This window comes from Myotis nattereri, assembly GCF_964212035.1.
Source record: "Myotis nattereri genome assembly, chromosome: 18".
Lineage (NCBI taxonomy): Eukaryota > Metazoa > Chordata > Mammalia > Chiroptera > Vespertilionidae > Myotis > Myotis nattereri.
In genome coordinates, this window is record NC_138093.1 from 37,257,403 (window position 1) to 37,272,684 (window position 15,282).

At 47.0% G+C, this 15,282-nt stretch overlaps 1 protein-coding gene across 2 annotated transcripts in view; it reads right to left on the reverse strand.

Moving 5' to 3' along the window:
* The window catches only part of CADM3 (cell adhesion molecule 3), a 31,895-nt gene that overhangs the window by 8,835 nt on the left and 7,778 nt on the right, over positions 1 to 15,282 (reverse strand). Inside the window, exons 2-6 of one of the 2 annotated variants that reach the window (XM_081112812.1) lie at positions 4,453 to 4,554; positions 2,367 to 2,507; positions 1,736 to 1,888; positions 889 to 1,026; positions 398 to 568 (exon numbers count right to left, since the gene is read on the reverse strand). In XM_081112812.1, the coding sequence (XP_080968938.1) occupies positions 398 to 568; positions 889 to 1,026; positions 1,736 to 1,888; positions 2,367 to 2,507; positions 4,453 to 4,554 (705 nt within the window). The remainder of the gene's footprint in view (positions 1 to 397; positions 569 to 888; positions 1,027 to 1,735; positions 1,889 to 2,366; positions 2,508 to 4,452; positions 4,555 to 15,282) is intronic. The other variant, XM_081112813.1, reaches the window with a different exon arrangement.

Sequence of the window (15,282 nt, forward strand, 5' to 3'; positions counted from 1 at the left end):
ACATGCTGGTTGCATCATACTGGCCTACTCCAGGGCTTGGCAAGCTTACCCATTGGGTCCAATTCTGCCAGCTACATGGTTTTGTAAATAAAATGTTGTTGGAACACAGCTATGCTTGTTTGTTTGTTTACATATTATCTTTGCTACTTTCCTGCAAAAACAGCAGAGTAGTTGACAGAGAGACCATATGACCCCCAAAGCCTAAAATGTTTGCTGCTGGGGCCTTTACAGAACTAGTTTGCTAACCCTTGGCCTATCCTACCACCTCTTGTCTCATTTTGTTTTCACCTACTGCGTTCTCTGTGCCTATTTCTTCACGTACAGCCACCACCACTTTCCTTTTCCCCACACCTCATCTCATACCTGATTCGTCTTCACCCATAAGCCCATGACATACATAAAACTTCAATGCGTTGAGAGGTGGATCTGTCAGCTCCGTTTAGAGATTCATGGTTCACAGAGCATGTGATGTCGGCCCCGTCATCGTCCTGAGTAACCTGGAACGTCACTGAGCTGCTCACAGTGAAGGTTTTACCATTGGAGTCCTCCTGTATTCGGGTTGGTTCTCCTAGAGTAGAGAAACAGATACACACACACACACACACACACACACAGAAACAGAGTGAGCCCTAACACACAGATAGTGTGTGGGCCCCACTGTAGACATACAGATGGTGAGTTTCAACTTTGACAAACTTAGGAAGTTGTGAAATGGATATGTACACACATACACCCATGAGTGTACACAGAATATCTGTCATTCCCCCTTTTTCCTTTTGCATCATGCTTTGTGTACACACGGACATACAGATACGCACCCCTCCCTCTCTCATTCTCTCTGCCTCCCAGCACACCTCCCCCTGTAACCCCGAGGCAGGAGGGACTTACCATGAAGCTCTTGCTCACCCTTCCGCCAGGTGAGCTGAGCTGCGGGTTTGCTCCCAGAAGACTGGCAGTGTAGGGTGATTGAATCCTTTTCCCGTAACGGTGACTTGTAGCCGGTGATTATGGGCTTCTGTGGGATTCCTGCCATGCACAGGGGATGGGCAGGAGGTGAAGGGGAGGCCATGAGGCTATACTTGGCTCTCCCTGCTGAGATGGCCTCTCTGGGGGAGAGGATACCTCGGTCCTACTGTGGTTTATGATGGGTAGAAAACTAGTTATCTTTCTCTTTGATCTCCTACCTAAGGACCAGGAAGAAAGATCTGGGTGGGGGAGGGCGGGAAGGAGGCATGGTAGTGTGGAGATACACCACACCTAAGACATGATATGTGACCTGACAACCCAGAGGACAACGGGGTGGCCACAGAAGTAGTATGAAGCTCAGGGAAACAAAGAAGGGAATTGAAATATAGGATAAAATATAGGATGAGAGCATGTGAGCAACTGTGGTATTCAACCTGGACATTATAAGCATACACTGCATGCGCCTCCCATATTTCCCTCACATAGTCTCGGGAGGCAGGTGGAACAGACATCAGCATCCTTCTGTTACAGGTTAGGAAGCTCAGGCTCAGAGAGAGTAAGAGGCTTGTCCCAGAGCAAACGGTAAGTAGAGGAGAAATTATTAGAAGTCAGTGCTCTTTCCATTTTGTTCCATTGCAAAGGGAACGTGGGCTGAACTTTTCCAAAAGGCTCGGAGCCTTGCCCGGCTCTAGACTCCTTTGGGGACCCACCTAGAGAGGTTTGTTTGCACGGAGCATGCGGCAGTGACCCTGCGGTTGGGGAGCCTCACCCAGCACAGTGATGAGGGACTTGGCAGTTCTCACGGGCATCGTGAAGATGGAGCAGGTGTACTCGCCCTCGTCCGCCAGGGCCACGTTGCTGATGCTGATGCTGAGCTCATGGGGTGTGGATTTCACCAGCTGAATCCGATTATCTCGAAGGGCTAGTGGGGAATTGGGAGAGCAGAAAGCAAGGTTTTACTGGCACCTTTCATGTTTATCTCCCATCCCAGGTCAGCATTTTGGGGGGAAGGGGCATAGTGCGATTTGGGGCAGGAGGAAAACCCTGCTGCCGCATTTCAACAGTCTTTAGGTCATTTTACACAGTAGCCTCAGATAGACTCAGAAAAGGATGTTGGATCTCGAGGGCTTCCATGTGAGACTCACAGGTCAACACAGATTAGGCTCTCTTCCTGCTCCTTTGAGGTTAAGTCCACTCAGGCCCCCTAAGACCATGAATGGCCCAGGTCAGAGCTGTGATAACGAAGTTTCTCTGAAACCAGCCAGGGAGCCCATGGCGTGTTGTTTCTTCAGATAGCCATACCTTCACCTGTCTCAGCCTCTGGGCTATAGGGACCTTTCCCCTCGGTGCTGCAATCCCCTTCCCCAGCCCACGGTCCCCACAGAGAGAGACAGCTCTACCTCTCTTCTCCCCAAAGTAAAGAGTCTGCTGGGCAGGGTTAGACCACTGCAGGGATGAGTCCTCATGGTCTTTCACTTGACACTTGAGCACCACGGTGCCACCAGCCACCACTGTCTCATCGGATGTCCAGGGCTGACTGTCTGTAGGAGGAGAAGAGGGTTAGTTTCCGGAGCCAGCCCGAGTCCCTCCACCCATTTCTGGGCCAAAGTCTCATTCAGACCAGCCAAGGCCCAGGGCTTGGTCTCTTAAGGCGTCACAGAGGAAGAACAGGGGGCAGAAACAGAGGTGGTGGCGGGGGGGCCTTATTTCCTTGTTTGGAATGCACAGGACAACAGTGACTTGTTGAATGTTTGCTTAATAAACTGACATGGCCCCACACACTTGGAGGAGTAAAAGCCCCCCAGATCTACCCATGCCACTCCACATGTGTCTTTCCTGACAGAGGTCTACCGTTCACCTTTGAAAAGTCTATACATTCACAGATGTATCTGTCAGCCTACGTTTCGCCTTCCTGCCACCACCTGCCTAGAGAAGCAAGAACAGGAGAAGCAGTTGTGACTAATAATCCCCAAACTAAAAGCGAACACGTTCACTTACATAAGCGGTAGCTGATACAACTTCAACCCAAACAAACAAAACAGCTTTAAAAAACGGAAACATTTGCCACCGACTTTTCATTCCTCCAACAATAGCTGCTCCCTTAACATATTTCTTCAGTGTTTGTGCTCCCCGCTTCCCAACACACAAGCCCATCACCATCCCGGTGTTAGAGGACTAGTTTTCCCTTCGATGTGATGGAAAGATGTTTTCTAATTCCTCTCTCCCTAGTCATGTTAAACACACAAACAAAAAAGGACGAATCAGATATCATATGGATGCGCCACTGGAATCCCAAATATGTCTTCTAGTCAGGCGTCAACTGTGAGCCCCTGGGGCTGCCTGACCCTTGCTCCTCCTCCCAGTAGCATTGCTCCATCCTCCCCACAGCATTGTCTCTGATGCCCATGATTGATTCCCTCCCCTTCAGGACTGACTCTGTGACTGAATAGCACTGACCTTCACAGACTAAAATAAACACCTCCCAGCTGATTCGGAAACATCTACAGTATTTCTTCTATGGTGCGACATTACTTAGCCAGCATGACTCTCCTCTGAATAAGAGGCCAAGAAACACAATTCCTAGGTTTCCTAATGGAGTAACTCAGACAATCCCTATGCTCCCCATGGCACCGACCATACCCCTTCCCTGTCTGCTATTCCTTTCTTCCTTGGTCACCACAGCTCCAGCTCCAGCTACCATGAGTGCTCCCTCCAGCTCCAACCACCGAGTGCTCCCGGTAGAGAAGTGCTGAAGTTGCTCTCAGGGCTTTGGGAAACCTGTCTCCACACTGAAGGATAGAGCCTGGCCATTAGTTGCAGGGTTTAGAATCTGAATTAGAACGGAAAGGGATCTTAGGGATCATGGAATCCAATTCCCTCATTTTACATGTAGACAATGAGACAATGGAGGTGCTGTGAGGGCCTAAGCTCATTCTACTTATCAATGATTCCAGTTAGGACTAGAACTTCATTCTTCTGAACACTCAATGCAGTTGCTTATGTCATTGGAATGCCCCTCAAGTAATCATCTAATTAGAATTAAAACTATGAGATTAATGACCCATAGATGGAGCTGGCTGGGTAAATTTGGGAGTGGTATATTCCTTAACTATCTCAATGAAAGATTTGGGAAGCCTTTCATTTACTGCTAGCTATATATCAATTTTTGACTAGCAATTCCATTGTCCCTGGTTCCTTATGAAAATTTCTACGCTGACTATGTCTTCCAGACCTCTTATTCTGAGCAATACACTCCTCCTGAAATCATTCCACTTTTTAGAAAAAAAGTGTAGGGGACACAGAGGTCTCTGTACTATAAAGGAAGAAGGAGCAGGTGCTAGAGATGTTGGTGTAGAACTAAGAACTACAATGTCAGATGGGAAGTCGAGGAGGAGAACACAGGGTGAAGGCCACATGAGTGGGAGGTGATATGAGGATGGCTGCGGGCACCGAGAGACACTGAGATGAGGAGGCCTGGATTCTCACCTTGACTGACCAGCATGTCAGGCGTGCTCCAGAGTGTGGAGCTGATGGCCTCGTCGAGTGGAGCCAGAGTTCCCAGCTCCAAATCCTGCTCCTGCCAGTAGCCTGGGGAGAGAATCTCCATCAAGGATGAGCCCTGTATATGCGCTGCTGTCGTGTGGGATCTATACTTTCATTGGTGGAGGTGGGGGAGAGCTAGGCCCCTGTGCAAAGGAGGTCCACCAGATGGCCCAAGAAAAGGCGGGTTTCTCACAAAAAGGCGACATTAACTAAAGTACTGGAAAAGGCAGCACCTCTTCCTCCCACGGGTGAGCTACAGGAGGATGCTAAGTGTTGCCAGTCAACCAGCTCATGTTAGCGCCAAAAGAGCTCCTCGAGGCCACTGGTCCAGTTCTCCCACTTGGCAGCGTGTAAAGGTTAAATGTGACATAGTGGAGGTCACTACAGCGACAATTAAAGGTAACCCAAGACTTCTCATTCCTCATCCAGGATTCTCTCTGCTTCACTCTATTATCTACCGAAATAATGAGAGGTTTAATAATTAGAAAATACTTTCACATTAATCCTTTTAAAAGGCCTGTAAAAGCAGCACTCCGGCATGACTACTACTACTTGCAGAGGGGAAACAGAAGGAAGTGACTTGCCCAAGGTCATATAAATAGAAAACAAAGACCAGAAATTGAATGCCCAGTCCAAATCCAAAGTTCTATTTGTCTCCGTTAAGACCCTACCTCTACAGACAGACACCACAGCGAGGGCAGGTGCCCACCACCTTCCCAGAGGCCCACCTTCCTCTTGGGGGCTCCAATTCTCAAGTTGGCCTCCTTCCTCCTCAGTCCAATTGCCCACTTACTCACTGACTCTGCTCACTCCTCAGGCACAACAAATCCCTCTCTTCCTAGCAAGCAGCCCGTGAACCATTTTGTGACTACATTGTGCCAAAGGCCTATTCCCCCAAGCCAACCTGAAGGGGCAGAGGGACAAAGAAACAAGGGGATCTTTTCAGTCTCCCGCCATAAGCCCAGAAGTAGCCAATCACGCGCGCAAGATTCAGTGAGGTCATCGGCTGCTGAGCAGAGTTCTGAGCTGCTGCTTGTCCAGACCCGGAGTTCCGGCACAACTTCAGTTGGGGCAGCCTGCTTGTTAGAGACCCCGGGGAGGGTGGGTGGGAGAGGAAAGGGCGAGAGGAGGAGAAGGGGGAGCTGGGACCTAGGGGATGCGTAGGGGAGGTGTGGGGAGGGGCAGAATGGCAGGGGTGTGGGACTAAAAAGAGAAGTGGCACAGGGGCTTAGGGTCCTTGGAGAAGAAAGGGGAGAGAGAACTGATGCATCAGAAGGGAAGGTGGGGGGAAGGGAAAGGAGATAGGGAAGGGGGGGGAAGATGGAGGAGTTAAAGAGATTTTTGGCGTTTGGAGGGGGGGTCTAAGAGATAGTTTCAGGGGTTCGCAGGCCTTCATGGAGGCACCCCTCTCCAGAGTGTCTCATAGACATGCTCTCGGAGATTTAGAAATTACTCTGTTCTCAAACAGAAGTGTTAATGCGCAAATGAGAGGGGGAGTAAAGCAGAGAAAACAGAAAATCTGTTACAGGTAGAGAGAAGCAGGCAGAAAGGGGGCAGGGCACGTGTGGACGGAGAAAGGCAGCGAAGATGAGGACCAGAGAAAGAAAGGTGGCCTGGAGAGGGAGGACCAGGGCTCTCCCACCCAGCAGAGACCCTCCCTGGGTGTCCGGACCTCACCCTGCTGCCTTCTGTGGACATCAAGGAAGGAGGCAGCCTGAAGCTGGTGAGTGTTTCGTCTTATTTTTCAGTGGTTTGTGTGTTTGTGGGTGTGCTGCTTCCACACACAGCAGGAAGCCAACTGGTGGTGCTAAAACTTGGGGTGGAGGGAAAGGAGGCTCCGGGGAGGATCCGTGCTCAGCCCACGGTATTAGAACCAAGTGCACAGAATAAGCACTGAGTAGGCCTTTGCTCAAATGAACAGAGGAAATAGCCCGGCATAGGGCTTGCAGTTTGCAGAGTGCATTTCCAACCATGAATTCACTGAATGTCAAAACAACCTTGAAAGATAAGCAACTAGACATAATCGCTTTTTTGAGACGAGGTTTAAAGAGGTTCAGGGACTCACCTGAAAGCGTACACATAACAACTCTCAAGGACCCTCCTCCTCTCTCCGCTGGTGCTCTCAAAGCTTTTCAACAGCTCCTTTCCCTTACAGCATTTCGGCCATTGTATTGCAATTTACTTGTTTAATTCTCCGTCTTCTCATTTAAGCCTGAGTTGCTGGAGAGCAGGGGGCTTACCTTATTCATGTCTGTGTGTTTGAAATTTAGCTCATAGAGGGCTCTGGTATATTTAATTGGTCTGGTCATGCATTCTGTCGCAGCTGGCACTGTGCTATGCCTATTCCTAATCAGGCAGAGTGGGCATTCTGCCCCACAGCATGGATTTGGTCTTTACTCTCCTGCTCCTTTTTTTCCCTGTATTCTCACTTCTGTTCTCCCGGCTTCCCTTCCTTCCCGCCTCCTGCATTTTGCTGGCTTTTTTTTTTTTTTTTTTTTTTTTTTTTTTTTTTTTTGCATAGGATGAATAAATGAAATGGTGATTGGGTCATTCAAACTTAACTAAATTGTTCAGGTGATGGGACTGATAACTAAACAAATGATCTCCAATAAACGGCATATTTGTAATATGCTTGATATATTGTCCCTGTATGCGAATAGGGAACTCTGGTTTGTAGTGTTTTAAAGAAACTGCTTAAGAGGTAGATGTGGTATTTCTGCACCTGGGGTGACAGTTCTTCCTCTCATTTTGTGAAATACTTAAGTTTTCTTTCTCTTTGTGTAAAATTGTACACCTGTAATGATAACATTATGAATGGCCACTCCGTGGGAGCAGATGAGTAATTATGATTCTATCAACAGGATAAGTAGAAGAAATTATTCCCTGGGTTGTGAAAGGCTAGTGCCTCCTTTGAATTTAGATCGTGCCAATTATTTACGACATCAACACAAGTCCATCCATAGAGTCAAGACTGGAAAGGAAAACTTGAGAGGGTTCTGAAAGGGCCATGTGGACTTTGAAGTGGAAACAGTGAAAATTCTTCTCAGGCAGGGGCTTTGGAAGGAATGAAGAGATTGAAACCACAGGACCCTCTCGTAGAAAAATAGGTGGTCATATTGATCATACCGTGTCCCTGCTCGGGACCCTTCACTAACTTCACTCACTTCCCCCATTGTCCACAGATAACATCCAGATTTGTTAGCCTCGCCTTTCAGATCCTGTACAGGCTGAGGCCAATGTGCCTCTCAGCTGTGTATTTCCTTTGCTTCACTCACCCATATCCCAGACATATGACTCTATTTGGAATCCTTTTTGTAACCACTTTGCTTTCTCGCATACACCCCCATTCCCACAATAACTGTTGATAATGCCCTTCACCCGTCTTCACACATCTAAGCACTATTCATCCTTGAAGCCTATTTTCTGTGGCATCACTTTCAAAACGTCTCCCCTGATTGTCCCCGGTGAAAATAATTTCTCATTTCTCTGAGTAACAACACTTTGTCTGCCTTCCTTAAATTATGCATCACTCTACTTTGTACTGCATGTTTGGGTTCCCTCCAAAATTATACAGATCATGCAGGTAGGGTTGATATCTGATTCATTTTTGCATCCAGTATTGGATCTAATACAGCATGTTACACATAGACGGGCCTTGAAAATATGTATTTAATAAATGAAACAGATAGGCTGAGTGTGCATTTTCTCCTGTGAGAACTAGGTTCAACATCTGCCAGTGAAGAGGCAATAGCAAACACAACAGGGTAAACACAAATTGGCCCTCCAGGAGGGTCGCCTATCCAGAGGTGAGGTTCTGGACGTGTACAAGGCGATGGGGATCAATATTCATCGCTCACCCTCTGTGTCTCAAGATCCAGGTTAGTTGTTCTATATGCATTACTCCAGGATGACCCATTTAGTTGGTATTCTACACGTTAAGGATGAGTTAACTAGGACTCAGAGACTAACTAGGGCTAAGAGAAGCTAAGTAGCTCATCTAGATGATGGATTCAAAAGTGTTGAGATGGGGCAGGCTTTAAACTTAGATCTCTCTGACCATGAAGCCCCGGCTCTCTGCACATCTTCATGACACTGCCTTCCTTCACAGACACGCCTTTGTATCTGTGGTTGTGGGGCAAGGGTTACAGGGGGAAGACGGTTGGCCAAGGGTGGCTCGCCCAAACAGTACTCACACTCTCACTTGCAATGTGATTAAAAAAACAACAGGGTAGCAAGATGGAAATGAGTGCTTGTGGTGATGGTGGTACCATCTGTACCCACTGGCTGTATTTTTTATTGGATTTCTTAATATATCTTCATCTATACTTTGGGGGCTATTTCGTGCACCCTTAAGAGCCTTACAATATGGGACTCTTCAGTTATCAAAGTTACGGATGTGTCCAGTTAAAACTATGGCCCCATGTTTTCAAAGCACTCTAACACCTATGCTAAAAACTAACATTATCTTCCTGTTTGCCCTCAGTTGCCTTGGAGGTTCCGAATTCTTGGTTTATTTTCCCATGGGTTCAAGTATCTTTAGGATTCCCACCATCTTAAAGGACAACATGGCCCTGATTGTTCATATTAAGAATAGCAGAGGTAGAATTGGAAACTTACTAATGTGCCTCCTTAAAGCATACGCTGGCACCTGTGGTTGAGGTTTTCACCTTGCACATAGTAAGTGCTCAATAAATGTTTATTGAATAAGTAAATAAGTGACTCCAATAACTAAAAGTGTATTATCTCTTCGATTTAGATGATGCTAGTAGGGAAGGCTCTGTGCCAGTATAATCCCTGATTGCTTGGATTGTATATCTTCCTTGCCCTGTCTGTTCTGGGAATCTAAGGTACATTGGCCTGAGGGTCAGTGTGCACAGGTGCACATTTAGGATGGTGGGACAAGGGGGCAGGACTCTCCCACATAAACTGTTGCTGTCCTTGACACTGCTTGGGTCCAGACCCCACTTCACAGACCAGAGAAAATCAGCTCCCTGAGTAAGAGTTGATGATGGTGATGGTGATGATGAGTCAGCATTTCTCTAACCGCAGAGTTAAAAATAATCTTCATCTCAGCCTACTTATTTCTCATGACTACTGTGACAGGTGGGTGGAGGAGTGTTATCTCCAAGGGAAAAATACGTTGAGAGCTGTGGCCCAGAATACTAAGGAACACATTTTTATTTTTTTTAGTATATTTTTATTGATTTCAGAGAAGGGAGAGCAAAAGCGAGAGCAAGAGAGAGAGAGAAACGTCAATGATGAGAGAGAATCATTGATCGGCTGCCTCCTGCATGCTCCCTACTGGAGATCGAGCCTGCAATCCAGACATGTGCCCTTGACCTGAATCAGCCTGATGCTCTACCCATTGAGCAAAACCGGCTAGGGCAGGGGAGGCACTTTTCGAAAGGCTTACCCACTCCCATGCTGGGGCCCCTGGCCAGGTGATTTCACTCAAATTCTTCCCTGACCTCAGACACATAGTAAAATCTTGTGCCACACACTACAGAGAACAGCCATGGCAAAATCAGAATTAGAGCTTAGCCTTGGAGCTTTATGCCCAGAGCCAATCCCAGCTGAGTCCTGATTTAGGCAAAAACTCCAAGATTTGGGAAATCACTTTGACTTGACAGACTTCAGAGCACAATACCCTGATCAAAAAAAAAAAGAACTCCCCTTAACTCTCCAGATGCCCTCGGACTGGCATAAACCACACTACTCCTATGAAGTCATGGTGCAATTTCTTAGTATAAGATTTGGAGAGATTGAGCATCGAAATATTTCTTATTTCCTGCCCTCCATTCCTTTCAAACTCCGTCTGCCCTTCCTTAAATTCCCAGCTCCCTGATATTCCCAGCATTACAGTGCAATCAAACAAAAGCTGGGGCCACAGAGGTGGGAGTCACACTGTCATCTGAGATTATCTGTGGCTTCAGGTATTGTCTGTGCATTTTCCTTCTCTTTCTGCTGTTCCTCGGGGACAGGGCTGTGTGATCCCCTAAAGGATCTCCTTGCTTAGCTCGGATATGCTCCAGGTCACATTTCCTTCAGAACTTCAGCGCTCAGTCACGCTTCAGCGGCCGGCTGGCCTGCCTGCCTCCAGCTCGCTGCCCCCTCCACCCTCTTTCTGGCTGGACTGCTGAGCTCTTGCTCCTCCTGGTTCCCTCCCTCCATTGTTCTCCCCGAGCTGTCCGGTTTTTCGGCAGTCTTGTTTACCTACTTTCCTTCTGGCTCCCAGCAGCCTCTTGGGCCTAAAGTCGCCACTCTCGGCCGTACTTTATTCTCCCAGGAGGCTTACAGGATGTCAGTGAAAACAGGTGGGAATAGAAGCTTCACTCTAAGAAGACCCTCACCTGCTGCTTCGCCCTGCAGCTTGGAAAAGCATGGGCAAGAAAGCCAGGATTTACATAACCTGCACTGTTAGATGATCCAGGATTTAGGTTCGACGGGGGCTGATAGAGACTCAAACAGGCTTATTGTTGGGCATTGGCAGACACCTTTTGGTTCCATCCTAAGCAGGTTGCTGCAAATGAAAGGCTTTGTTTCCTAGGCCTGGAATGGTGCGTGGCTAAGCTTTTCCAGGCCGGATGAGAGAAGGGAACTTTGCAGGTAGCTAGCTAGCTTGCCTGTGGTGGGCCTGAGGGTGGGGTTAAAACAAAAAGCTCATCTAGGTGTTAACCCCCTTTTCACTGAAAACACACACACACACACACACACACAAAAACCCCCAAAAATCCACCAACAACAAACAATAACCCAGTTATTCCAACTTTAATATGTCATGAATATTCCTTATATTTCCTAAAACCCTGCAATCAGTTTGCATGTCTGGTCATTTTCTACAACCCCTAATGGCCAGATGTGGTTACTTTTAAGATTTTTTTTATTCTACCAGACAGGATGGAATGATATCCTTTTAAACCCCTGTTACCAAAGTTCAGTAATTTCTCACCTTTCTGTTACACTTAATTCTTCCCAAAGTATTTTCCCTTCTGTGACTCTTAGAAGCATAAACTTTTAGAGTTGACCAGAATCCTAAGTAGCATCTAGTGCAACCTTCTTATTTATTTATTTTTTTAATTGGTTCGAGAGAGAAGAAGGGAAGGAAGTGGGTGGGTAGACACATACATGTGCGCGCGCACACACACACACACACACAGAGAGAGAGAGAGAGAGAGAGAGAGAGAGAGAGAGAGAGAGGTGTGTGAGAGAAACTCCAATTGCTGCCTCCCTCACGTGGGCTGGAACCCACAACCTGGGTACGTGTCCTGCCTGAGAATCGAACCCATAACCTCTTGGTGTGTAGAAAGATGCACCAACCAACTGAGCCACACCAGCCAGGGCAACCCTCTTATTTTAAAGATGAAGAACTAAGGCTCAGAGGGGCTTAGGAACTTGAGCTCAGTAACACAGGCAGCAGGTGGGAGCTGTGGTTATAGCCTGGCCTCCTGAACTCATTGCCATTTGAAAGCAGGTCTTCCCACCAGCTAATTCAAAGGTTACGTTTCCATTTAGTGTAATTTCACTTCCAGTGACATCCACCCTTTTTCTGGTCCCCACCTCCCTATGTATTGTTGTGAGAAACCCCAGGACCTTTGCCCTCAAGGAAATTACACTAAATGCCGGGCAGGTTAGAGAAGGTGCAGTGAGCTATGGATGTAACCCCTGAAGATGCACAGAGTCGCATCTTCACAAATTCCAGGACCCGACAGGCACATCTCAGTTCTCACAAGAGATGAGGCCAAGGGGCCGAAGCCACTTCCTGCCCTTAGGAGTTAAAAAGGACAGGCTGTGTGTGTGTGTGTGTGTGTGTGTGTGTGTGTGTGTGTGTCCTGGCATCGGCATGGTGCAGAGCTGGAGGAATGCTAGCCTGATTGTGAAATGGGAGACGGAGACTAGAAGAGATTTTTCAGAGACTAGAAGAGATTTAAAGGAAAAAAAAAAAAAGCAGAAGAGCATATCTTATCCTTGAGCTAGAGAGAGAAAGAAAAGCTGGAGGCAGGCTGGGCTTGCAGCAGGCTGAGGAGGCCCTGAGAAACTCCGTTAAGATTCCTGGGAGCAGAGACTGGGAAGTGGGTGGCACAGGAGGAGGGGGGGACAGCTGTTGCTGTGATTTGATAGTGAGTCAGTGTTCTACGTGCATTAGTGCTGGGAGGGAGCCCGGGGCTTGCCCCCAACAAAAACAAGCCCCTCTGAGGCCAATACTGCGCTGCAGCAAAGACTGCAGTTAGGAAACAGAAAGGAAGGGGGCTCTGTTCCCAAGGAGCCTCTTCCTGGCCTCAGCGCCTTGCTCCTGGCACTGAGCGCCTAAGGCTAGCAGGGGAGACAAGACAGAGCAAAGGGAGGGCCCAGGACTGGACGGGTCCTGTGCAGCGGGGTCCGATTCTAATCAGGTGTTTCCCAGGTGAGCTCCTAAGGCCGGCCTTGCAGTCACTCAGCCCTGAGAGGTTTTTGGAGGGTCCATGGCCCCATTTCCTCATTTCCTTCCCACCCCGCTCACACACTCAGGAATCAGGACCAGAACGACCTGGGATTTGCATTCTAACACAATGGAGTCAGGAGGCCAGACTTCATCTGAACTTGGAGATGCCCCTTGAACCAAGTGCAGGCACTTACAACCTTCCGCTAAATGTATCTTGCTGTTTTCAGATGGATGTAGTAAAACTGGGGGGAAATCCTCACCTCCCCCATCGTAGGAAGTACTTGGAAAGGACACATAACACCATCACTTTTATGCAGAATTCAGTTTAGCGGTGGGGAATTTGGGGCTGCAAAAGGGCACGCAAGCCCAGAGGCATCGGGGAGACGGAAAGGATGGACGGATCCCCTGAGGGTGAGAGGTCTCGGTCCAGGCTCCAGAGCCTGCACTGACCCTCCCGAAGGGATGTTTGAGTGCATGGATGAATCCCCTCTTTCAGCAGGCTGTCTTCTCAGCCTGATGACCTGGGGCGGTACGTTACTATGCTATGAAAAAGTTTAATTTGTTAGAAGTCAGGCAAGAAAGCATCTATCTCTGCTGGTTCTGATTTTACTGACTTGTTTTCATGGTTTCCCTTCCCTGGGCGATCTGTCAGGGTGTGGATGCCAGGTTCAGGGCAGTGGCTAGAACGTTACATGGAAAATGATGTGTTCCATGCTCCACGCCCACACGACTCGGGTTCCCCTCTTCTCCCGATCCTATCCAAGATTCAGTCTACTCCCCTCACTTTCTTTCACTTGAAAAATGTGTCTTTTTCAGAGGGGAACACATTGTTCAATCAGCCTTACTTTGTGCCTTCCTGGCACAAAGACACTTAAAAATGTGTCTTTTCATAAATGGATTTTGTCATTATGGAACAAAAATAATTGTGCAAGAAAAATTTGATTGTGCAATGATACCCGTTTTCACCACTGCTGTTTCAACATTATACTGGGAATTCTAGTCAGGACTACTAGACAAGAAAAAGAAATAAAACACAGTCAAATTGAAAAAAGAAGTAAAGATATCTCTTGCACAGACAGTATGATTTTGAATATAGAAATTTCTCAAGAAAGCTACTAAAGCTAATAAACAAGTTCAGCAAAGTTGCAGGGTACGAAAACAACATGAAAAAATCAGTTGTGTTCCTACAATCTCGGAAAGGAAATGAAGGAAGCAATAATATTTACAATAGCATCTAAAATAATAAAATACTTAAAAATAAAATTTAGCCAGGAGGTGAAAAACTTGTACACTGAAAACCAGAAAACATTGCTGAAAAAAAATTAAAGACCTAAACAAGTGGAAAAAATCCCACATTAAGATATCAGCACTAGCTGGTTTGACTCAGTGTATAGAGCAAAGGCCTGTGGACTGAAGGGTCCCCAGTTCTATTCCAGTCAAGGGCATATGCCCAGGTTGTGGGGTTGATCCCCAGTAGGGGGCGTGCAGGAGGCAGTGGATCAATGATTCTTTCATCATTGATGTTTCTATCTCTCTCCCTGTCTCTTCCTCTCTGAAATCAATAAAAATATATTTAAAAAATTTAAAAAAATGTGTCTTTTTCAGAGGGGGGCACATTGTTCAATCAGCCTTACTTTGTGCCTTCCTGGGAATTTAACTCTTCTGTGAAGCAGAAACATTCTCCTAAATCTGCAGACTTCACAGTCCCCGGAGTGGCCAATAGCACTGACTTCCTCTTCCTCTCTCGTCTTAAACCTTCACTGGGTGTCTCTTTTCCAATGTGGGGATATACTCATTTTTTGTGCCCAGGTGCATATATATTCCAACTTGGTTATGTTCTTTTTTCCCTTCAATATGTGTCCCTCAACATACATGGCACACTACAAATTTCACTATTCATATATGTTTTCTTTTTTTTTTTCAGACATAAGCACACAGCTTTTCTTATGACCCAGATACAGAGCCATTTTCACAAGCCCATTAATAACCAGAACCTCTTATTTCCAGAAAACCATATGGCTTAAATGCAGATCTTCTCCCCAAAGCAGAATCTAGGCTCTCTTTTCTGCTCACACTCCCCAGGAGAGGGCCAGATCCTCTCCTCCCCGGGGCTGAGGCTCAGTCCATCTGTTACTGACATTGGACTCCAGGGCTTGGAAACCAGAAGAGCGTTGGCATTAAGCAGCCATTGAGGATAAATGAGAATGTGTGAGCCCATGGGCTTTGTGATGGGGCTTTTTATATTTGTCTGATATTACAGGATAGAAATTGGGGGAGAAAACATATGTGTTTGGGAAGATTTCATCTTTAAGAACTAGAGTAAGAACCGGTAGGAACGGGTAAGTACAGTTGTC